Source organism: Pipra filicauda, unplaced genomic scaffold (genome assembly GCF_003945595.2).
Source record: "Pipra filicauda isolate LSUMZ 115617 unplaced genomic scaffold, ASM394559v2 scaffold364_size791107_pilon, whole genome shotgun sequence".
Taxonomy (NCBI): domain Eukaryota; kingdom Metazoa; phylum Chordata; class Aves; order Passeriformes; family Pipridae; genus Pipra; species Pipra filicauda.
The window spans coordinates 8,477-31,976 of NW_024104492.1; the positions used below are offsets into that span (position 1 = coordinate 8,477).

General features: G+C 54.0%; 2 protein-coding genes across 3 annotated transcripts; one reads left to right on the forward strand and one right to left on the reverse strand.

Moving 5' to 3' along the window:
• Window positions 1-1,095: 1,095 nt before the first annotated feature.
• Window positions 1,096-12,540, reverse strand: MTHFD2 (methylenetetrahydrofolate dehydrogenase (NADP+ dependent) 2, methenyltetrahydrofolate cyclohydrolase). The gene is made up of 8 exons (XM_027736646.2): window positions 12,422-12,540; window positions 9,777-9,961; window positions 8,875-8,997; window positions 8,130-8,282; window positions 6,956-7,063; window positions 6,229-6,321; window positions 2,576-2,701; window positions 1,096-1,942 (listed from the first exon to the last, which is right to left on the reverse strand). Exons 1-8 carry the CDS (start codon window positions 12,505-12,507, stop codon window positions 1,803-1,805), a joined length of 1,014 nt encoding a protein of 337 aa, XP_027592447.1. The 5' UTR covers window positions 12,508-12,540; the 3' UTR covers window positions 1,096-1,802.
• Window positions 12,541-16,745: 4,205 nt separating this feature from the next.
• MOB1A (MOB kinase activator 1A) lies at window positions 16,746-23,452 on the forward strand. 2 transcript variants are annotated; one of them, XM_027736653.2, is made up of 6 exons: window positions 16,746-16,926; window positions 19,286-19,452; window positions 20,217-20,310; window positions 21,975-22,108; window positions 22,186-22,349; window positions 22,865-23,452. In XM_027736653.2, the coding sequence occupies exons 1-6, from the start codon at window positions 16,913-16,915 to the stop codon at window positions 22,940-22,942; spliced, it is 651 nt and encodes a 216-aa protein (XP_027592454.1). In that variant the 5' UTR covers window positions 16,746-16,912; the 3' UTR covers window positions 22,943-23,452. The 2 variants fall into 2 exon arrangements, with proteins under 2 accessions (XP_027592454.1, XP_027592452.1); XM_027736651.2 differs by lacking the exon at window positions 16,746-16,926 and having other exon boundaries at window positions 18,996-19,452.
• Window positions 23,453-23,500: the final 48 nt, after the last annotated feature.

Genomic DNA, 23,500 nt, shown 5'->3' on the forward strand with positions numbered 1-23,500 from the left:
ATTTCCTATTTATAGCAATTTTTTTCTGGTTCAGGTGCATTTCCCGGGGACAGGGGGTGAGAGAAATAACACATTGTTACCCCATCACCACTTCAGTGTTAATGAACAGCCAGAACCATTTCAACTTGAAGGCACTGTGTCTATTTTGTAGCGTTTTGTACCAATCCTGTGTGGTAGAAGCATCGTAGGCTTATGATTTTAATCAACCGGGTTAATTCGCTTTATCCAGCCCATCAGCTCTATTTCCACCACCCCTGGACAGGCTTTGTGGACTCTGGTAGCTGTTCCATAGGGCAGAGCTGAAGCCACTGTAGAATCCAGCTTGGTTTTGGCTCAATTTGTCTATTTTGCACCGTGGATTCTACTTTTTGTATGAGCAAACGGAGCGTCCGAGATTCGCCGCCTCCAGCCTGGGACCACTGTCACATTTTGTATTTCTTGGATAAAACCCAATAAACCTCGTTTCAATGAGTCTCAGCTCTTAGTGTGTTTCTGCTGCAGAGCCCCTGAACCCCGAATTTCCTTCCCCCTGTGTTTTTATCAGTGCTCCCCCCTCCAGGAGAGGGGGTTTGGCACCAGCTCAGCTGGTACCTTCAGCCCGTTAAAGGTTGGAAAAGCTTCCAAGACCCAGTCCAACCGATGGCACCACAATATTCCTGCTCTCAGGAGGGTGGGACCAGTCACACCAGGGAACATGTGAAGAGGAAAGAGTCCAAGATTCACCTCGCTGCCCATGGATAATCCTGCAAGGAAGTTTTTCCGCCCTGCTTGAGGCATCACCTCAGGTAAGGCTGATGTTCACAGGATAATTAGAGCTTAAAAACATCCTTCATGCTGTGGTGTGGATTTAGCTGAGAAATAAGACTCGGGGAGCTGAACAGGTTTTGATCAGGCTTGAAAGCAAGAGATTTGCTTACTTTCAAGGCCAGTTGGTGCTGGTGGAGCAGTTGTGTCCCAGCTAAGCTCTGGGTGGAAGGCAGACCTCCCCCTGCTCTGGGGGAATAGCTCACCCCACAACTGCTCTAAAAACAACTAGGGCAGCTTTTCTGGAAGTGAAGTAGTTGACTAGTAATAATTCCAGGGCACAAACAGGGATTTTTTTGCCTTCTCACACTTTATTTAGTTAGCCTGCATTACTCACTAGTTACACACTTCATAACACAGCCCAGGGAACCTCCTGTGTGCCCTTTGTGGACACCAAACCCTCCTCACACTGTTCTTTGGTTAGAAAAAAAAGGCTTTTTAAAAAAATTCACCAACCAAACAGCAAAAAAACCCAGCTTAGCTGCACACTAGAACATGTTACAACAGCTCTGCCACTGCCCAGGGCCCTGCACAGCCCCAGAGCACAAATATGGCTTTATTTTTCATTTTTCAAGTAATTTCTTCTACAGAAGAGCTCGAACTAAACATCCAGCATTAAGCAGGAGACCAGCACAAGCCACACTCCAGATCTGTGAGAAGAGAACCATCGAGGCTTCGTACCATGGAGCAAATCCCAAGGGAGTGCTGACGGAGTTCCCGGGAAAGCTGCATTCCCAGGATCCCAAATCCCTGCAGGAGCAGGTCTGGCTCACACATAGAGCAGCTTTACAAGCAGGAGGAGCACAGGCATGAAGATTTACACACCTCAGTGCCAGCAGATGCAGCTGCTTCAGCTCCAATAAATACCTGCGACCTCCGAGTGGGAAATTTCCCGTTCCGAGACAATAAATAAAAAAATATTGCATTTTCTATCGGCCTGTTTGGGAGTCAGTTTGGAATGTTGCTTTCAGTGCTACAAAGGAGAAGGATGGCCCAGGTCAAGCAGTCAGTGCTTCCAACTCTTTGGGTTTCAGCAGCTTCTTGGCAGCAATGATGGTGTTTTTCATCAGCATGGCCACGGTCATGGGCCCCACGCCCCCCGGCACCGGGGTGATGTAACTGGCCTTCTTCCTCACCCCTGGGGAGGAAAGGCACAGCTCAGCAGCAAAAGCAACAGCAGCAACAACTCCCAGTCTAAAAGCCCCCAGATTCCTCCAGGGTCATCATTTAGGAACAGGAGTTTCCCCACGTGGCCTTTTCCCCGTTATCCAGCCCCGCTCTTTCCATCCCTGCTGCTCTAAACCAGCCCAGCTGCAAAGCCCAGGCTGGGGAAAAGCTCAAAGGGAGGACTAAAGGATCTAAAGTAAGGTCTAAAAGCTGGTTTCTAGCACAGAAATGTCAAATCCAAGACTAGGTGTGGCCTTGATGTCGGTACTTCATCAATCTGGACATTCACCCTCTTTCTTCCAGGAGGAAATTCCAAGGTCTTCCCCCAGGCTCATCCCAACAGCCCCTGTGGGGCTGCAGCTCCAGGAGGATCAAGGCCAGGGAATACAGGGCAGGAGGTAAGTTCTGCGTGGCTTTATTTTAAAAGAGGTTTTGGAATAGAGGCAAAGTGACCCAACAGGGTGAGTCTCCTGTGCAGCTTTCCCATGGCATGTCCTGGGATAACATGGAACAATATTGGATGAACCAGACACACGAACCAGGACTTTTCCTCCCTTTGCAGCACCCAAGTGCTCCAGAACCCACACCCAGAGCCTTTCCATACCTTCAAAATCCACGTCCCCAACCAGCCTGGGCTTGGCAGTGACAGGATCCTGCACTCTGGTTATTCCCACATCAATCACTGCAGCTCCTTCTTTGATCATGTCAGCTGTGATCAGGTTGGGAATGCCTGGAAAAACACAGAACTACACACTCAGGGGTGTTAAACAGCCCCCCTGCTCCTCCTCACCCACATTCCCAGGATGTTCTGACCCATCTGGGCCTTCCTGCCCCCCAGACCAGCTGCACTCCATAATCTTCAGGGTCTTTTCCAACCTAAACGATCCCACGAAAGGCAAATGGACAGGAGCACATTTCAGCTACTGATGTGCAGCTCAATCAGATATTTCACTTTCAAACTGAAAGAGGGGAATTTTAGGCTGGATATTGGTAAGAAATTCCTCCCTTTGAGGGTGGGGAGGAGCTGGGCTGGAATTGCCAGGGAAGCTGTGGCTGCCCCGTCCCTGGAAGTGTCCAAGGCCAGGTTGGAGCAACCTGGGCTAGTGGAAGGTGTCTGGGGGTTGGAACAACATCATCTTTAAGGTCCCTCAACCGTTCCATGATTCCATGTTTCTGTTTGAGATGTTCCCTGAGAACTCAGAGCAAAGAGCTGGAATCCATGCCCAGGAAGCTCTGGGACCTCACACCTTCTCCACATGGAATCCTCAAAGCATTTGAGGTCTGTGGCTGTTTGGTGCAGCTCCAGCAGGTTTTCCAGCTGCACTGGGACAGGAACCTGGAGCAGTGCCTGATCCCACCCCAGCCCAGCCTGGCAGAGGCTTGGGATTTATCCCAGGGCTGTCCCAGAGGGATAGGGACAACCTCCCTTTTAGGGTGGGCTGTGTTTGTCTGGTTCAGCCAGATACTGAGGAGAAGAACTGAGAGACACCTAAATATTAACAATTAATGACTCAAACAATCACTTCCAGGGGCAGCAGGTGCTTTGCTGACCCATCACTATTATTAGTTAAGGGAGAAATTTCTTGCCACTGTTGGAATCAATATTCTTCCCCAGTGCCTCATTTTTTCTAACAATTTTCAAGTTTGTCACAAACACCCTTTAGTTCTCCTGTTTAAATTTCACATCACCTCTTTTCTTTGGAGAGGACAGTTCTGCTGAGGGTGAACCTTCTAAATTTCTAAAATGATATTAATAAAAATTCCAGGCATTTTATAGAAAAATAACTGTGAGGATGTGTTAAAATTGACATTGGGAATTAAAGTGCTGTCCAAGATGTGCAGAGGGGGGTGAACACCAGAGGGTGACCACAACAAATCAACTTTTGATGAGCCATGAGTTCTTTTTTGAGCCAGATAATGGAAGAGGCTGAGAAGAAGCAGGTCCTGAGGTGGGATGATGATTTTTATCATCCCAATGTCCTCCCTCACACACCTGGCCCAGGTGGAAAACCCCCCTGGGGGAGTATCAGGACATTCCCACATAGGGCTGAAGGTTTTCATCCTTCAGATGGGGCAGAACTGGCTCAGCCACACTGTGAGAGGAGCTGTCACGTCTTAGAAGGGCCATAAACCACCAAAGACCCCTAAAGTGCCCCCAGATTCATTTTTGGGGCTTCCACCAGAGTTTGGCACATGACCCATCAGCCAGGGAAAGTACCTGGGCCTTCCCACCTGAACCTGGATTATCTCATTAATCATTGTGGGTTTGATGCCTAAAGTGTCCTAAGGCATCATTCTGGGGGCTTCCCCCATCCCTGATGGATCAAGACTGACCAACAGACATCAAAATTCCAACACTGGAATCCACAGCTGGTGAGATCTTCCTACTCTGATCTTTTCTTTCTTTTCTGAAGTGTTATATTCATGCTTTTATATTGTTGCATGTCCACAGATAATAAAACAGCTCCATCCCCCCTTTCCATTGCAACCAAATTGATCTAAAATAATTTATATATGTAAACACTGATCAATGAGTGTCCTTTCACTCCAATCCACCCCAAGGGATCTATTAACAATGACCTGAGTTCCCTTCACTCTTAGGGTTGGGTTTTAACAGGAATTCCCTCCCACCCTTGTTTTCTCTCATCCATGTGACCCTCTCTCTGCTCCTCTCACACCTTCCCAGGTGACTCCATCCCCTTCTGTCCTTACACACCCCCAAACCTCCCACACTTTCTCTTCACACCCAATTCTCACCCCACACTTTCTCTCCTCCCTCCCCACAGGCTCCCACCCACCTTCTGCTGCCAAAAAGACCCTCCAAAGCAGCTCAGCTCCTCTGCCAAGGGGACAGTCTGGAGCAGGGCAGAGCTCTGAGTGGATCCTCATGCTCTGGGGGTGCCTCTGCAGCTGCTCCAGGTAAGCAGATCTTATCTTGGCAATTATTTTCTTGGTATTTTTTCTCATCCCACATAAACACAACAGGAGGTACAACAGAGCCTGTTGTTATACAGCTGAATAGGAGCCTTATGGGATGGGTGAACAACTGGCTCGTGGGTTGGGCACAAAGTCACAGTGACTGGGGTGGTGTCAGGCTGGCACTGGGGGTGTTCCACAGGGCTCCATCCTGCAGTTCTCTTCAACACCTTCATCAGCTCAAAGGAAAACTGAGGAACTTTGCTGAGGACACCAGACTGGGAGGAGCTGTTGACTCCCTCGAGGGCAGAGAGGCCTCAGCAGATCAGAGATGGACAATCCCCAACCGTGGGAAGTGGAACAAGGGCAAGGGCCGGATTGTGCCCCTGGGCCGGGGCAGCCCTGGCTGTGTGTGTGGGCTGGGGATGAGAGGCTGGAGAGCAGCTGCAGGAAGGGCCCTGGGGGTCCTGGTCCATGGCCAGTTGTTCCTGAGCCAGCAGTGCCCTGGCAGCCAGGAGGGCCAACGTGTCCTGGGGGCATCAGGGAGGGGATTGTCCTGCTCTGCTCTGCCCTGGGGCGGCCTCACCTCAACATTGGGGCAGTTTGGGGGGACACAATATAACAAAACCATTGGAGAGTGTCCAAAGGAGGCAATGAGGATGGGGAAGGGTCTGGAGGGGCCTTATGAGGAGCAGCTGAGGGCACTTGGTTTGTTCAGCTGGAGAAGAAGAGACTGAGGTCTTCAACATCCTCCTGAGGGGCAGCTCTGATCTCTGCTCTCTGTGAGCAGGGACAGGACCCTGGAACAGCTGGAGCTGTGTCAGGGCAGGGTCAGGTTGGATCTCAGGCAAAGGTTCTTCCCCCACAGGCTGGTTGGGCACTGACCAGGCTCCCCAGGGTTTGGTCACGGCCCCAGGGCTGCCAGAGCTCCAGGGTTGTTCAGACAACGCTCTCAGGGACAGAGTGGGATTGTTGGGGTGTCTGTGCAGGCCCAGGAGCTGCACTTGATGGGTCCCTTCCAACTCATTATAGTCTCTGATTCCATGTTGCTCTTTAGGATCTGATCAGGTGTCATGGGCAGGCCAAGCCCCTCTTGCCAGGTGTTATTTTCCATTTCAAAGGCAAAGCCACAAACAGCTCTGCTAGGAACACCAAACATGCTGCTCCTTGGCTCCAGCACAGCATGAACTGGCTCCAGCAGCCCCTCACCTGCAGCCCTGGGAGCACCAGACTCTCCCACGCTGCCAGAGAGGCTCCAGAACATTCCATGCCAAGGATTCCCACCAGGAACACCTGGAGCACCCTCTGTGCCCCTCAGCTGTGCCACCAGCCAGGCCCTACCTGCTGCTGCCACCACGATGTCCGCACGGATCATGTGCTGCTTCAGCTGCTCCTTGGGGGTGTAGCGGTGGGAGATCGTGACTGTGGCATCACCTGGGAGAGTGATTCCATGGAGCTTTAATTCCCAAACCCAGCCAGTTCTCTGCATCTTCCCCCTTCAAGAACACCCCTGTGTTTAGCAGGAACATCAGGGCCTGCTGACAAACCCCAGGGAACAGCCTGTGGAGTCAGAGGGAAGGTCTTGGGATGGAAGGGGATAAGGACTTGATGAAGGAGGCTCCAAAATGTTACAAGGAGGCTCAGGGAAGACCTTATTGGTCTCTACAACTTCCTGACAGGAGGCTGGAGCCAGCTGGGGGTTGGGCTCTGCTCCCAGGGAACAAGGGACAGGACGAGAGGAAACAGGAAGGGGAAGTTTAGGTTGGATACTGGGGAAATTCCTTCAAGAAAAGGGTTGTTAAACATTGGAACAGGCTGCCCAGGGAAATGGTGGAGTCACCATCCCTGGAAGTGTTCAAAAAACATGTGGATGTGGCACTTGAGGACATGGTTTAGTGGTGAACATGGTGCTGGTTGATGGTTGGGCTTGATGACCCTTAAGGTCTTTTCCAACCTTAACAGTTTTAAGACCATGTGCAGAATTAACTCCCCAGCCTTGGCCAGATTCCCGAGGAACCCCTGAGATGGCTCTAGGAGCCTGAAGAGGGCAGTGGGACAGGTTTCCTACCTCCAGGCCGCTCGTGTTTGCCATCAGTGTGGAGCAGCATCGCGATGGGCATCCCCACGTTCTTCGACCTCCCGGCCACCACCACGTTCTTGCCCAGCGTTGGGATCCCTGCAGAGGGCAAGATCAGAGAATCATGGAGTATCCTGAGTTGGAAGGAACCCACCAGGATCACCAAGGGCAGCTCCTGGCCCTGCAGACACCCCAACAATCCCACCCTGTCCCTGAGAGCGTTGTCTGAACAACCCTGGAGCTCTGGCAGCCCTGGGGCCGCGACCAAACCCTGGGGAGCCTGGGCAGTGCCCAACCACCCTGTGGGGGAAGAACCTTTGCCTGAGATCCAGCCTAACCCTGCCCTGGCACAGCTCCAGCCATTCCCTGGGTGCTGTCCCTGGTCCCCCCAGAGCAGAGCTCAGTCCCTGCTCCTCCTCTACCCCTGCCCAGGCAGCTGGAACTGCACTGAGGTCTCCCCTCAGTCTCCTCTGCTCCAGCTGAACACACCAAGTGCCCTCAGTGTCCTCACACGCCTTCAAATCAAGGCCCTTCCCCATCTTCGTTGCCTCCTTTGGACACTCTCCAATGGTTTTGTTATATTGTGTCCCCCCAAACTGCCCCAGTGTTGAGGCCATGCTGGGCCTGATGCCCCCAGGACACGTTGGCCCTCCTGGCTGCCAGGGCACTGCTGGCTCAGGAACAACTGGCCATGGACCAGGACCCCCAGGGCCCTTCCTGCAGCTGCTCTCCAGCCTCTCATCCCCAGCCCACACACACAGCCAGGGCTGCCCCGGCCCAGGGGCACAATCCGGCCCTTGCCCTTGTTCCACTTCCCACGGTTGGGGATTGTCCATCTCTCATCTGCTGAGGCCTCTCTGCCCTCGAGGGAGTCAACAGCTCCTCCCAGTCTGGTGTCCTCAGCAAAGTTCCTCAGTTTTCCTTTGAGCTGATGAAGGTGTTGAAGAGAACTGCAGGATGGAGCCCTGTGGGACACCCCCAGTGCCAGCCTGACACCACCCCAGTCACTGTGACTTTGTGCCCAACCCACGAGCCAGTTCCTCACCACCTCCTAACACAGTTGTCCAGCTGGGAATCTTAAACCAGACATCAGCTGGAATTTTGCTGGACAGCAGCCCCATCCTGCAGGAGCAGCAGCTCTTCCCAGCTCTCTTGATGATCTTACCAGTTCTCTTGATGATCTCCCAGACGCCCCAGGGGGTGGCAGGTAACATGGAGTCCTGGTCCAGGCACAGGCGGCCCACGTTGATGACGTGGAAGCCGTCGACGTCCTTGTCGGGGCTGACGGCGTTGCAGACCCTGCGCTCGTCGATGTGTCCTGGGGACAGAGAGGGGGCTCAGCCTGCCCCTGTGCTGGGCACCCCAGCACGCCCTGGGCTCCACCTCTGATTCTGAGCCCCGAGCCAGACCTGGTTCTGAGCCCCAGCCCTGAGCCAGACTTGGTTCTGCCCCTGAGTTAGTTCTGAGCCCCAGCCCTGAGCCAGACTTGGTTCTGCCCCTGAGTTAGTTCTGAGCCCCAGCCCTGGGCTCAAGCTCTGACCTCGAAGCACCTCAAAATGTGGAGGCTTGAGGCTCCTCAGCACTTCCAGCTCAAAGCTCCCAGCAGAGAGGGACTGACAGCACTTTGGAATTACAGCCTTGCTCATGCTGAGGGTATTTTTAGGCAGCCTCAAGGCCACAACTGAGTTCAAGTTGATACTGGAAGTTGATACTCCCAGCACAGGAATAGATCCTGTGACCCCCAGAAACCAAACTCCTGCAGGCAGATGGTGCTGAGGAGTTGCAGGGACATCTTTCAACTCCACCAGGGCAGGATCCCACCTCTCGTGGCACAGGATTGTCCTCCCAGCACATGGAAACCCTTAAAAACTTCATGTAGGACGGAAAGAGGTGGAAGTTCAGCTCCTCACCAGGCAGAGGGAGCTGCACCAACAGCCCATCCACGTTTGCATCGTTGTTGAGTTTGCTGATCAAATCCAGCAGCTCCTCCTCAGTGATGGAAGCTGGTCTGAGGATGGTCTCACTGCTGATCCCTGGAAATCATCCCAAACACCTCATTAGTGAGCCCAGGCTATGCACAAGGCAGCAACATTCCTGATCTTTGTGGATTTAAGCCCCCCTGTTTCATTGCTCTACCAAATCCCAGAAGTGCACACCAAGGACTGGATGGATTAGGCAATAAGGAGCAGCTTCCAGGCTGGAGAGACCTTCCCAAGCCTTCCCAGGACAATTATATGGGATTAATGACCTGGGATAGAGTGTTTGAGTTTCTCACAGTGCAGGGAGGGATTAGAGAAACCCAGCCAAGGATGAAAATAAAACTACACATCCTGTGAGCCCTCTGGGCACAGGAGGAAAGGGATGGCAGTTTAAAAAATCTCAGCTCCAAAAATCTCCAATCCAAAAAAACCTCTCAGCAGTGCAGAACCCAAGTTAAAATAACACCATTTCTTGCCCCCAACCCTGAGCAGGACCTTGGATTGCAAGATGGGAAGAAGTCAGAGCAGCGAGGCTGAACAGTGACTCCTGAGGTGAGGAAGGGAGGCCAAAAAGCCCTTCCTGTGCTTTTTATGCCTCTGGGAAGGCTGAAAATCCCAAGCACAGAGCTTGATGTTGTCCTGAAGGATCCCAATGGTACATGGACAATGTTTACCAGCCCCATCCCAGGATAACAAGAACCCAAATTCCAGGTGAAGGTGGACAGAGGTGAAAAGCTGCCAGACGGATTCAGTCCAAAAAGCTTCCCCCGGCCTCCAGCCCGGAGGATTCCCACCCAAACCCCGCTGTTCTGGGCAGGGAGCCCCAGCCATACCCACGTCAGCCGCTGCCTTGGTCTTGTTGAGGACGTAGGAGTGACTGGCTGGGTTCTCCCCGACCAGGACCACGCTCAGGTGGGGCCTCTTGTTCCCCGCTGCCACCCACTGCTCCACCTCGTGCCGGGCTTCCTGCCGGATCTGCCGGGCCAGCTTCCTCCCCGAGATCACCACGGCATCAGCTCTGCAACAGGGGAAGTGCCACCACACCATCAGCACCCTCAGGACCTTCACACCCGAGCTTCGTGTGACATGGACTGGGAAAACCAGGAGCCAACCACAGCCAGGGGAGAAAAGGCTCTTTCTGAGCTTCCAATTCCATTAAAAATGCAGGAAACTCTTGTCTCCAAAGCCTCTTCCTGCTCAGAGACCCCAGGGAGCGAGGCTGAGAGGAGCCAGGGACCAACAGAGCAACAAGTGTCACCATCAGCATCCTCAGGACCATCAACTCCCAGCTTTGTACAACATGGAACAGGAAAACCAGGAGCCAACCACAGCCAGGGGAGAAAAGGCTCTTTCCCTTGAGCTCTGTACAAGCTCTTTGCACCTCGATGTTAAATCTTGTTAAGCAGCACTTTGCAGGCTCATTTACAGCTTTGCTGGGACCAAGCAAGACAAACACAGAATATCCTGAGCTGGAAGGAACCCCTTAGGATCACTGATCCAGCTCCTGGCCCTGCACAGCCCCAACAACCCCACCCTGTGCAGAGAGCAATATCCAAATGCTCCTTGAACTTTGCTTTTCGTGTTGTTTCTTTTTATCTGCAGAAACTCCAACTCCTGAAATGACTTTTCAGCCTTTCCCAGCCCTCCCACATCCCTGGATCTCTGCCCATCCTCCCTCCCCAGCACCAGCCAGGGGCCACACCTACCCTGTGCCAGCAGAGCTCCCTGTGCTCCCCAGTTTTAACAGCTTTGCTGAGCTCCCAATCCCATTAAAACTGCAGGAAACTCCTGTCTCCAAGGCCTCTTCCTGCTCAGGGACCCCAAGGAGCAGGATCCACCAGGAGCTGAATCCATCATCCTTGTGGGTCCCTTCCAGCTCAGGATATTCCATGATTTAAGTCTTTCTGCAAGGCCTCCTGACCAGCACCTCCCTTGCCCAATTTCCCTGCCCTCAGATCCAGAACAGGCACAGATGCTCCTCAGCATTCCTGGCATTGCTGGTGCCTTCCCAAATTGCAGGAACCAGCCTATTCCTGAAGCAATTTCCAGACAATCTCCATCACAACCCACTCCACTTTCCCCAGGAACCCAGGAGACAGCTGACCCACAAAGCCCAGCAGCACCAAGAGCACTTTCCCACCCTCCCTGCACCTCAACATCCACCAGAAAAAGCTGAATTGCTGCAGTTTCTCCTCAAAAATCCATCGGCTGCCTCACGGATGGATCTTCTCCTACTAGGATCCTGGACTGAGTCCAACAGTGCTGTTTTCTGACCTTTCCCAGGTACAATCTTTGAACTCTGGGAGTAGCTGGAACCAGGGAAAACCACTCCCATAACTGCTCCAGACACACAGGAGCCTTCTCAGGTAGGAGAAGCCTTTTCCCTAAATCCTCACTTGGAGATGCAGAGGAGCTTTTGTGCTTTAATCCCTGCCTTACTCAAACATGCAGTTTTCCCCATTTACTGGGAATTAAGTGTTACTTCATCCCTACCTGCAACCACCCCAGTCAAACCCATTTACCACTGGGTCTCTAATTCTTGTTCCAGCTTCAGAGCTAAACCTGTGCCAAACTACCAGACGCTGATTTGGATGTAAAAGGAATTATGACAAGTGCCTGGCAAGCCAGAGAATGGAAAGTTCCTTAAATCAGAGGCAAAACCTACCTGGATCTTCCCTGAGATTGGGGTGCTCTGGGCTCTCAGGGAGAGGGAGAAGCACCAGCCCCCGGGGGAGCTACAGGGGGACAAAGAGGGAGCTCAGAGCCCTGTTTGGAGCAGGGTGGGCTGGTCGGGGGTCTCTGTTCCTCTGACCTGGGTGGCCTTTGTCCCTCTCACCCCGGGGGATCTCAGGGGGTCTCTGTTTCCCTCACACCGTTTAAATTCAGGTCCAGTGCCCAGGGAATGCTTGGGGGGAGCTCTGTCTATCTTAACCCGTGGGATCTCCAGGGGAGGCTCTGCTTCTCTCACCCCAGGGAATGCTCAGGGGGCTTTGTCCTTCTCTCAGGGGATGCCCGAGGAGGATCTCCACCCCTCTCACCCTGGGGGATGGGTCTCCGTCCCTCTTACAGCGTTTAAATCCAGGGCCAGTGCCCGGGGGATGCTCAGGGGTCTCTGTCCCTCCGCCCTGGGGGATGGCTGGGAGGTCTTTGTCGCTCTCAGGAGATGCACGGGGTGGTCTCTGTCTCTCTCGTCCCGGGGGGTCTCCATCCCCGCCCCCGGGGGACACCCGTGTCCAGCCCCGCACCCCCACGCAAGGCGGGCGCGGGATTTCATCAGCCTGCACCGCCCGGCGCGGCCGCTGGGGGGAGGATCTGCCCCTCTCCCCCGGCACAGCTACGGGGCGAGACCGGTAACCGCGACCCCCGGCGCGGGTTCCATCGCCCCGGCCCCCTCCTCAGCCCGCACCGGGCGGGCCGCGCTCCCACCTCCTCTGTCCCCGCTCCCGCCCGGCCACCCCCAGTCCTCCCCGCGGGGTACCTGGGCGCGCTGAGGTGCAGGCGGCGGTCGCGAGGTCTGAGAGCGGCGCGGCCGAGGGCGCGGAGCGGGCAGAGCGCGGTCGCCATGGCAGCAGAAACAGCAATAAAGACACCGAAGCGGCACCACCTCAGTGTATGAGCGGCGCGTGCCACCCACCCCATTATATAGGCGGGTAAGACCCGCCCCCTAGCGCGCGCACCGGCGGGAGCCAATGGGGCGTTGAATGGGTGGGGACGGAGCGGGAGCTGCGCGCTGCGATTGGATGGAGGGAGAAGGGGAGGGCGGCGTGATTGGTGGGGAAGCGCGCGGGTTCCCGCCCTAAATAGGGCAAAGAGACGTTGATTGGCTGAGCCCGTGGGGTGCAACACGATGGGGGGGGGGCGTAAGAGGAGGGCAGGGGGCCGGGGGCGTGGCTTGTGTGTGACGGGCGGGGCCAGAGGTGGGGGAGGGAAAGGGGGTAAAAGTGGGATCTTGGTGACGTTGGGAGGGATTGGGGTGGAGTTGGAATTAGGGCTAAATGTACGATTAGGTTTAGGGCTGGGGTTGGGATCGGGGCTAGAAGGGGGTTGGGATTGGGGTTAGAGCTGGAATTGGGGCTGGGATTGGAGTTAGGGCTAAATCTGGGACTGGGGTTAGGACTGGAATTGGGGTCAAGGCTAAATGTGGGATTAGGATGAGGGGTAGGGTTGGGATCAGGGCTAGAATTGGGGCTGGAGTGTGAGTTAGGGATAAATGTGGGATTGGTGTTAGGGTTGGGGTTGGAGTTAGGAACAAATGTGGAATTTGGTTTAGGGCTGGGGTTGGGGTTAGAGCTGGGACTGAGGTCAAGGCTAAATATGGGATTAGGGTTAGAGGTGTGGTTGGGATGGGAGCAGGGGCTTGGCTTGAGCCTGGGATAAGATTAAATACAGGACTAAGTGTGTCCAAACCTGGACTGAGACTAAGATCAGGGTTAGGATTAGGGTTGGATTTGGGACTAAGTGCTCCCAGTCCCGAGTGTTCCCAGTTCCAGGCAATGAGGCCGGAGCAGAGAGATTTCTCTGAACAATTTTTCTTGCATTCTGCAGGCCTTGCTTGCCATGACTTTAGAAGTGACGAGCGGTGTAATGTTTACACTTATAAGCAGTGTGAAAATATGCAATGTTTATACTTGTTAGCCTTGTGTCTATAATTATAAGGTTTGAGAACATAGTACGTTTACAGTAAGAAAGCCTTGAGAAGGTGGAGATAATGAAACACCTGCAGATCTCGGGAAAACCCTAAAGGTGGATCAATAGAAGGAGCTCTGCATGCCAAGTGTGATTTCAGACCGCATGGACAGAGCACCAGGTCCAATGAACTGAGAGCACGAGGCGCGTGCACAGACTGAGCTGTCCAATCGCCCTGTTGTGAGCACGTACCCGGAACAAACTAAACTGGATAAAAGTCAACTGATTTAAATAATAAATTGGACATCGCTCTGATCACATCGATCTCTGTACTCCTGCCATCAACAAGGCAATCCAAGGAGAGCGCAGTGGGAAGCTGGATCTCATCCTGGAGCAGGTGCAGGGCAGCCTCCCGTCAGCCTCCAGCAGTGGAGAGAGGAGTTTATTCTTATTATCAGCAGCAGCATAATAACACTCCCCCTTTGGAATGCTCCCCTGTTCTGGCTGTGCTCTCCACAGGCGGAAAAATTAAATGTTTTTGTGCAAAACGTGGCGTCAGATCATGAGGGGATGGATGTGGATGATGCTCGTTGGTATGGAATGGATTGGATTGGGAGGGATTTTAAGGATCATCCCATTCCACCCCTGCCATGGGCAGAGACACCTTCCACTAGCCCAGGTTGCTCCAACCTGGCCTTGGACATTTCCAGGGATGGGGCAGCAACAGCTTCTCTGGGAATCCCAGCCCAGACCCTCCCCACCCTCCCAGAGAAGAATCTCTTCCCCAAATCCCATCTCACCCTACTCCCTGGCATTTAAATCCATTACAGTGACAGGTTAAACCCAAGTCTTTCAGCTGCCTCTGGGCTGGAGCTGAGGAGGGTCTGAGACCCCCAGTGCTGCTGCTGGGATGGAGCTGGAGCTGCCAGAGATGGGCAAGAACATGGGATGGTTTGGGTGGGAAGGGACCTTGGAGATCATCCAGTGCCACCCCCTGCCATGGGCAGGGACACCTTCCACAGGCCACGTTGCTCCACCCTGGCCTTGGACACTTCCAGGGATCCAGGGGCAGTCTCAGCTTCTCTGGCAATTCCAGCCCAGCCCCTCCCCACCCTCACAGCCAACAATTCCTTCCCCATCCAGCCCTGCCCTCTGGCACTGGGAAGCCATTCCCTGTGTCCTGTCCCTCCTTCCCTTGTCCCCAGTCCCTCTCCAGCTCTTGGACTCCCTTTAGGCCCTGGAAGGGGCTCTCAGGTCTCCCTGGAGCCTTCTCCTCTCCAGGTGAACCCCCCCAGCTCTCCCAGCCTGGCTCCAGAGCAGAGGGGCTCCAGCCCTTGGAGCAGCTCCGGGGCCTCCTCTGGACTCGCTCCAGCAGCTCCAAATCCTTCTGATGTTGGGGATTCCAGGGCTGGAGCAGCTCTGCAGGTGGGGTCTCACCTGAGTGGGGCAGAGGGGCAGAATTCCCCCTCCCCCGCTGCTCAGGCTGTGGGATCAGCCCAGGATAAGGAAAAGAGGTAAAGAAGGACCTGTAAGTCCTTGAGAATCTGTGTGGAGAGAGTCCAACCCCCTCCTATGTGTTTATTTTCCTTAACTTCGTCCTTGGTATCCCTTGAGCTGGGAAAGGCGACCTTGGAGGTTTATCTCGAGGTCATGGAGGTGCCAGAAAAGCCTGGGGGGGTTTTATTCCTTCCTGAGTGTCCAATAAATCCAAGGATCACCAGCCCCATCCCAGTCCGTGCTGGCAGAGCCGGTTCCACACTGAGCCCATTGTTGGAGCTGGGGGAGGCGACATAAATTACACAAACAACCTCACCGTGTTTAGTTTAGCTTTTAACTCCTCATGGTCACTCCTTAGTTATAAAAGTCATTTTAGGTCAAGAACAGCAGCTTCTTCCCAAGACAAGGGTTGAAGGAGCCATGTAAGGAGCAAAAGAAAGGGTGAAAACCTGCAGGAATCAGCCCTGGGAAAAGGAGTTGATGAACTTTTGGATTTTTGGGAGGATTTCAGCCAGGTGGCAGCTGGGGAGGGGTTAAATTAGGTGGGGAAGGGTTGGTGGAGGGTGTGGGGAAGAGCCTGTGAGTTGGGGGGACTCTGGGCAGGGGAAAGGTCCATGGTGGGGGGATGCCCCGGCCTGTGGGGAGGGGGCTCTGGGGGTCCCCAAGCCCATGGTGGAAGGTGCCCAGGTCTGTGGGGAAGGGGCTTTGGGGGCACCCAGACCCATTAGGAGGTGCCCAGGACCATGGGACCAGGACTCTGGGAGTCCCCAGGCCCATTAGGAGGGGACTTTGGGGGTCCCCAACCCACAGGGGGGCTGCCCAGCCCCATGGGAACAGGGCTCTGGGGGTCCCCAGGCCCATGGGGGCTTTGCGGGTGCTCAGCCCCATGCAGTGTCCCCTGGCCCATGAGGAGGGGGCTCTGAGGGTCCCCAGGCCTATGTGGTTCCCAGGGTCGTGGGGAGGGGGTTCTGGGGGGTCCCCAGACCCATTAGGGCCCTGCCCAGGGCCATGGGGTGGGTCCCTGGAGAGTCCCCTTCCCCATGGGGAGGGTCCATGGGGGTCCCCAGACCCACGCAGGGGTCCATGGGGGTCCTCAGGCCCATGGGGGACTCTGGAGGATACTCATCCCCGTGGGGGGTCCCAGACGTCCCCAGGCCCATGAGGAGTCTCTGAAGGGTCCCAATCCCCATCAGGGGGCTCCTGGGAGTCCCCAGTCCCACGGGGGGGGTCTCTGGAGGGTCCCCATCCCCGTGGGGAGGTCCCCAGTCCCACGGGGGGGTCCCTGGAGGGTCCCCATTCCCGTGGGGAGGTCCCCAGTCCCACGGGGGGTCCCTGGAGGGTCCACATCCCCGTGTGGAGGGTCCGCAGTCCCACGGGGGGTCCCTGGAGGGTCCCCATCCCCGTGGGGAGGTCCCGGGGGTCCCCAGGCCTGTGTCCCCGCGCCTGGGGCCGTTGCCGTGGTGACGGCGGCGGGCGAGGCTCCGCCCCCTTCGCGGAGCTCTCGCGAGAGTTGACGGCACGGCCCGGGCGAGGCCCGCGGGGAGCGGCTCCGCTGCCTCGGAACGGAGCGGACGGAGCCGGGACGGACCCGGACAGAGACCGGACAGAGCCAGGACGGACCCGGACAGAGACCGGGCAGAGCCAGGACGGACCCGGACAGAGACCAGATAGAAGCCGGACAGAGCCCGGACAGAGACCGGACAGAGACCGGACAGAGCCCGGACCGGACTGAACAGACCCCGGGCAGAGCCCGCTTCCTTCAGCCCGGCCCCTTCCCGCTCCCTCAGCCCATTCCCGCTCCCTGGTCCCGTTCCCGCTCCCTCAGCCCAGCCCGGCCTCTCTCGCCATGAGCTTCCTCTTGTGAGTGCCCCGGGCCGGAGGGGAACCCCGGGGGGCTCATGGGCGGCTTGGGTGGGGGGAAAAGGCCCGTGGGGGCCCTTGGACTCGGCCTATGAGAGGTTTTTGGGGTGGGGGGAAGCGTTTGGGGAGGGTTGGAGGGCTGAGGGGGGCAGGGGTTTTTTGGAGAGGCTCTGAGGGGGTTCCCGGGGCGGGGGAAGCTGGAGGGTGTCGTGGGGAGGGGTCTGAGGGGAGTCCTGGGAGGGCTCTTAGGGGAAGGTTTAGGGGGAAACCTGGAGTGGGATTGGGCTGGGGGGGCTTTGGGGAGGTGAAGGGCCTGTGGGGAGGGGCTGGGGGGCACTTGGACTTGGTCTGTGAGAGGTTTTCGGGGCGGGAGGAAAGCGTTTGGGGAGGGTTTGAGGGCTGGACTGTGAGAGGGTTGAGGGAGGGAAAGGTTTTTTGGGGAGGCTCTGTGGGTTTCCTGGGGTGGGGGGAGCTGGGGGAGGATGTGAGGGAGCTGGAGGGGGTCTGGGGGGATCCTGAGAGGAGTCCTGGGCTTTCAGGAAGGTTTGGGGGGTCAGAGGCCCCCCCAGGGAGCTGAGGAAGGCCCATGACTACTAGGCCTGGGAGGGCTCTTAGGGGAAGATTTAGGGGGAGGCCCGGGGTGGGATTGGGCTGGGGGGCTCATGAGGGGCTTGGGGGGTCCCTGGGTGTGTATGGGAGCAGAAAAACCTTGAAAAGTTTCCTTAGGGATGCACAAGAAGGGGCTGAGGAAGACTGTGGGGGGAGGAGGGAGCCCTGGAGGGACACAGGGAGGAGTGGAAGAAACCGTGGGGGTGCGGTGGGTTTTTTGGGAGGAAGCCTTGGGAGAAGGTGAGGGGGCACTCGGCTGCATGAGGAGGGGGCTGGAAGCAGGAGTGGGGTGACCTGGAGGGCAGGGAGTCCTGGAGAGAGGCTTTGGGGGTGCATGAGGGGGTGGGAAGCCCTCGAGGGGGCAGTTTTGGAGGGAAGGGGTTGTTTTGGAGGGAGGGGTTGTGTGGCAACCAGAGAATCCCGTTTTCCATGAGCCATGCTCTGCTCCCGGCCATCCCTCTCTCTGGGAGCTGGCAGGGTCTGAAATTTAACATTCTGTGGTAGAGAAATACCAAAATTCATCAGTTTTGGCAGTGTGGCTGTTTGGGAGAGGCAGGAGAGACAGGGAGGTTGCTGGGGACAGCGAGGGGGGGACAATTTCCATTTCAGGAGGCTCTCAAGTCACATTTTTAGCAGGTAGTTTCCCACCCATTTGAGCACAGAGGGTCACTTTGTCACCTGTTTATACATTTTGTTTTAACAAACAAAACAATTAATGCTTATTGATTCTAGAAGAGGTATGTTATTTCCAGAAGTTCTGTTATTTCCAGGTTATATTATTTCCAAAAGTTCTGTTGTTTCCAAGTTGGTTAAATTATTTCAAGTATATATTATATATTATTTTATATATTATGTTATATATAATATATATTACATAGTATATATTATTATATTATATAATTATATAATTGTCTTATTATATATTATTATTTATTATATAATTTTTCATGGCTAGGCTTCACGAAGGAAGATTTAATTATATATAATTATATATATATACAATTATATATTATATATTATATATTACAATATAATATATTATATTAATATATTGATATTTTTATATATTAATACATTAATATTATATATTATATATTGTATATTGTATTATAATATATAATATATAGTATATTATATATTATATATTATATATATTATATATTATATATAATTATATATATAATTATATATAATTATATATATACAATTATATATTATATTATATTTAATTATATATAATTATAGTATTATATAATTTATTAAATATATTATATAGCATATATTACATTATATAATAATTAGGTAATATAGAATGTAATAACATTATATAATATCTAATTATTATAATTAATGCATTATTATAATTAACATCTTTTATTATATGTAATAATATCATATAATATTATATTTTATTTCCCAATATATACTATTTCCAAGTTCTGTTATCTCCAAAAGGACTTGAGGAAATGGCTGCAGGCCATCAGCCTCAGCCCAGGGGAGGTTTAGGTTGGATGTTAGGGGACAGTTCTTCACAGCAATGGTTGCAAAGCCCTGGAATGGGCTGCCCGGGGCAGCGGGGGAGTCCCATCCCTGGGAATGTTCAGGAGACATGGATGTGGCACTCGAGGGCTTGGCCCAGTGACCTTGGTGGTGCTGCTGGACAGTTGGACTGGGTGATCTTGGAGAGCTTCTCCCGCCTCAGTGATTCCATGACTCCATGGCTAACTGGACGTGTCTCCTCTGTCTCCAGCGGGAGTCGTTCCTCCAAGACCTTCAAGCCCAAGAAGAACATTCCCGAGGGCTCCCACCAGTACGAGCTCCTGAAGCACGCGGAGGCCACGCTGGGCAGCGGGAACCTGCGGCAGGCCGTGATGCTGCCCGAGGGGGAGGACCTCAACGAGTGGATCGCTGTCAACAGTGAGTCCTCCGGGGGGGGAACACCCCGAAACCCTCGGCGTTTATCCCTGCACAAACCTGGGAATTCCCCAGGCGACTCTGCTTAGGTGGAATAAAAGGAAAGCAAGTGTCAGTGGAAAAAAGGAAGAGACAAACCTGCCCCGCCGTGGGTTTGGGGTGGGTTTTCACCAGCTCAGACTCTCAGAGGTGGCTGGGTTTGTGAAGGGTTATTTTTGGTGTTAGAAAGTTCCTGTTGTTGTCTGCAAAAGCTGCACCAAATAATCCAGGGAGGAAGTGGAGTATTTCCACTGAACTCCAGCTTTGGAGAGCTCCTTTCTTGTTTTCTGTTTTCAAAGCCTGCAGGTTCAGTTTGCTTTTAGCAGCTGCTCCCCATGGCCTTGAACTTAATTTCTTTGGAGTTTAGAGGAGGAAAAAGCAGTTTTAAAGGAGAGCAGGGAGAGTTCAGCCTAAGGGAAGTCTCTCCTGGTTTTTCAGATCAGTCAGGGTTTTGGGGAGCCTGGAACCCAAAGCTGTTATTTCCAAGGATATGGAATGCTAAGTGGAGCTTCATGCTGTGCAAGTCAGGTGGGAAATGAGCCAGGCAGTGAAAAATTGACAGAGAAATTCCAGTTCCTGGATGGTTGAACTGTTTCAAAGTCATGAGCCAGGTGACATCACATGGAAGGGGATGTTTGGTTCTTCAGAGGGTTTTTTGGGTGCACAGGGATCCTCAGAGACCATTTTGTGTTCACTCTTTGAGTCACCTTGATGCCTTTCCTTCCCAGCTGTGGATTTCTTCAACCAAATCAACATGTTGTACGGGACCATCACAGAATTCTGCACAGAGAGCAGCTGCCCTGTCATGTCTGCAGGGCCCAGGTGAGGGCTCTGCTGGGGGCTGGGGCCACATTTCTCTGTGGGGACCCAGGTGAGTGCACAGATCACTCAGCAGTGTGGAGAAAGAAGCTAAAAAGAGGATGGGATGTGTCCCCATGGGCTCAAGGCCCAGCACTGCCCTCTTTTCGTGGTGTTCACCTGCTTGTGGTCACACCCTCTGGGATCTCTTTTCCCTGTCCATCAGGCCCTTATGTCTGGAAGCTGAAGAGATTGGAAAAGTTGGTTTTAAAGAAAATGAGAGATCCAACTCAACTGGAAGAGTCTGGTCTTGTTGTCATAGTTGTAGAGAATCATGGAATGGTTTAGGTTGGAAGGGACCTTAAAGCTCATGCAGTGCCACCCCCTGCCATGGGCAGGGACACCTTCCACTGGCCCAGGTTGCTCCAGCCTGGCCTTGGACATCCCCAGGGCTGTGGTTCTTAGGAGACACTGGCAGCCTCCTGACAAGGTGTTACTGCTGCGTGGGAGAAGGTCAGGGCATTGTGGAAGGTGGAAAGAAGATAGTGAAGGAACATTTTGGGGCCACCTCATTGATTTTAGGGGTGAATCCTGCAGGGAGAACACCAGCTGTTGGCTCTGCACTCATATTTTACCAAGGCAAAGCTCCAGCTGGGAATCTTCTCTGTAAGGTTGCTCAGGGCTCTCAGTTTTTAAGCCCAGCTTTGGGCAGCACTTGCAGGTGCCCTGGAACATCCTGCCTTGCTTTCCTCCCCAACACTGCCACTTCCTGCCTCTATTTTTGGGGCCATTTCCTGTGACAACAGGAAATGTTTGAAGGGCACTGTTTTCACTTGTAGAGCAAGAGGTGACAGTCGAAACGTGGTGGGGGGGGGGTTCCTGCTTTTGAGGGATTTTGTGGAAGATCTCGGAGAAAGTGGGTTGTGTGCTGTCAGTCCATGTCTGCCCTGGCTTGGAGGGGCCCTGGGATTGATGAGCACATGTGGGGACTGGATCTGGAGGCTCCCAGCTCCTGGGATGGTCTATCACAGAAGTCTTGTGTGAGTGCCAAATTCCTGGAGGGTGTCTGGAAGCTAGAGGGGAATTTATCCAGATGGTGGGTGATGGCCCTGGGCTTCCTTTTGGCCAGTTTTTGGGTTGTTTTAAGGAAATTATGATGTCAGAGGAGGTTGCCGTGAAGTTGAGGCTCATTTTTAACATCCAGAGGGGCAGTGGAGGGGCAGCTCTGATCTCTGCTCTCTGTGAGCAGGGACAGGACCCTGGAACAGCTGGAGCTGTGTCAGGGCAGGGTCAGGTTGGATCTCAGGCAAAGGTTCTTCCCCCACAGGCTGGTTGGGCACTGACCAGGCTCCCCAGGGCAGTGGGCACAGCCCCAAGGCTGCCAGAGCTCCAGGGTTGTTTGGACAATGCTCTGAGGGACAGAGTGGGATTGTTGGGGTGTCTGTGCAGGGCCAGGAGCTGGACTCTGATCCTGATGGGATCCAGCACAGCGTATCCTGTGATGTTGGAGGGTGAAGCCCTGGAGGGGTCAACGCCGTTGTGTTGGGCTTGACAAACTCGAACAGGCCAGGCACTGCTCTTGCTCCCCAGGGTACCAGTGTGGCCCCTTCCTGAGATAAGGAGGAGGTCACAGGGCCTGAAAACGCCCTTTTCCTGTGGGAGCACAGACCCCCTGTCCCCTGTCCCAGGTACGAGTACCACTGGGCAGACGGCACCAACATCAAGAAGCCCATCAAGTGCTCGGCGCCCAAATACATCGACTACCTGATGACGTGGGTGCAGGACCAGCTGGACGACGAGACCCTCTTTCCCTCCAAGATCGGTGAGTGGTGCTGTGTGACACAGGATGGCACCTCCTGAGCAAGCACAGCCTCATCCCTGTGTGTCTGTGCATTCCAGGTGTCCCCTTTCCCAAGAACTTCATGTCGGTGGCCAAGACGATCCTGAAGCGGCTCTTCCGTGTCTACGCCCACATCTACCACCAGCACTTCGACTCGGTGATCCGGCTGCAGGAGGAGGCCCATCTCAACACCTCCTTCAAGCACTTCATCTTCTTCGTGCAGGTGAGCTGGGAAGGGCTTTCTTGTTCCCCATTTAAAGGGAGCTGGATTTTAAGCCCTTCCCTGCAGATGAGCGGCTGTGGTGTGTGCTGGGAGATAACACCCAGCCCCCCTCTGTACCCAGCTGTGCTGTTTGTGGCTTGGGCTTTTTGTGGGTTTTTTTCCAGGAAGTGGGGCTGGGTTGGTTGTGAATGCTTGAGTTTCCCTCTCAGGTTTCACTTATCAACCTGCAGCAAGAAACCCAGGCTTAGCACAGAACCTGGGGGAGTTTGCAGCTTAAGAATCGACTCCAAAGTAGCAGCACCAGTGCCTTTTTTTTCCTGTTCTGTGCACAGCAACGTGGCAGAAGTTTTGTTGCCCTGAACACTTGGATTTCTCCACAGAGAACAGGGAGAGGTGGCTGCTCCTCTGTGGTTCTCCCAGGAGCTGCCACACGGTGCCTTCCAGGGTGACCAGCCACGTTTTCCAGCAGCTCTTTGAGAGCTGCCTTTAATTTTTTGTCTCTTTTCCCTTGCCAGGAGTTCAACCTGATTGACAGGAGGGAATTGGCTCCTCTGCAGGAACTGATTGAGAAGTTGGGCTCCAAGGACAGATAAAACATTCCTGGGGGGACCCTTTTGGCCTCTCCTTTCTGCTTCTTCTTCAGCCACCTCAGCGCTTGGCTCCAGGAATGCTGGACACACCAAGTGGCTCCACTCCTGCTGTGCAGCCCCCACTGGGCTCCTGTGCCCCACAGCTGTGGGCTGGGTGAAGGTGGAGCAGGTTCTGTCCCTCACAGGGTGACATTCCAAGTCCTGCACAGCTGCTTCCTGCTCCCAGAGTTTCCCTCTGGGCTCTGCAGCCGCCTGGCCGGGGCTGAGAGTGGCTCAGCTTATTTTTGGAAGTGCTTTTTTTAGGATAAGAGGTGCACTTTGGCCCAGAGCCTTAAAGCTCCCCTTGGCAGCAGCACCGAGGGGGGGAAAGAAGTGCCTGGTCCCAGGGGGGTGTCCCTGTCCCTGGGAGGGAGGAGCAGCTCTGGGGTGTCCCATGGATGGGGGGGGACATGAGGAACCCTCCTGTGTGGCAAGGCAATAATAAAGTTTATTCCTGCTCTTCTTTCAGAGGAAGAGGGGGGTCTCCTCCTCTTCTTTCCCCGTCCCACAGGCACCCTGATT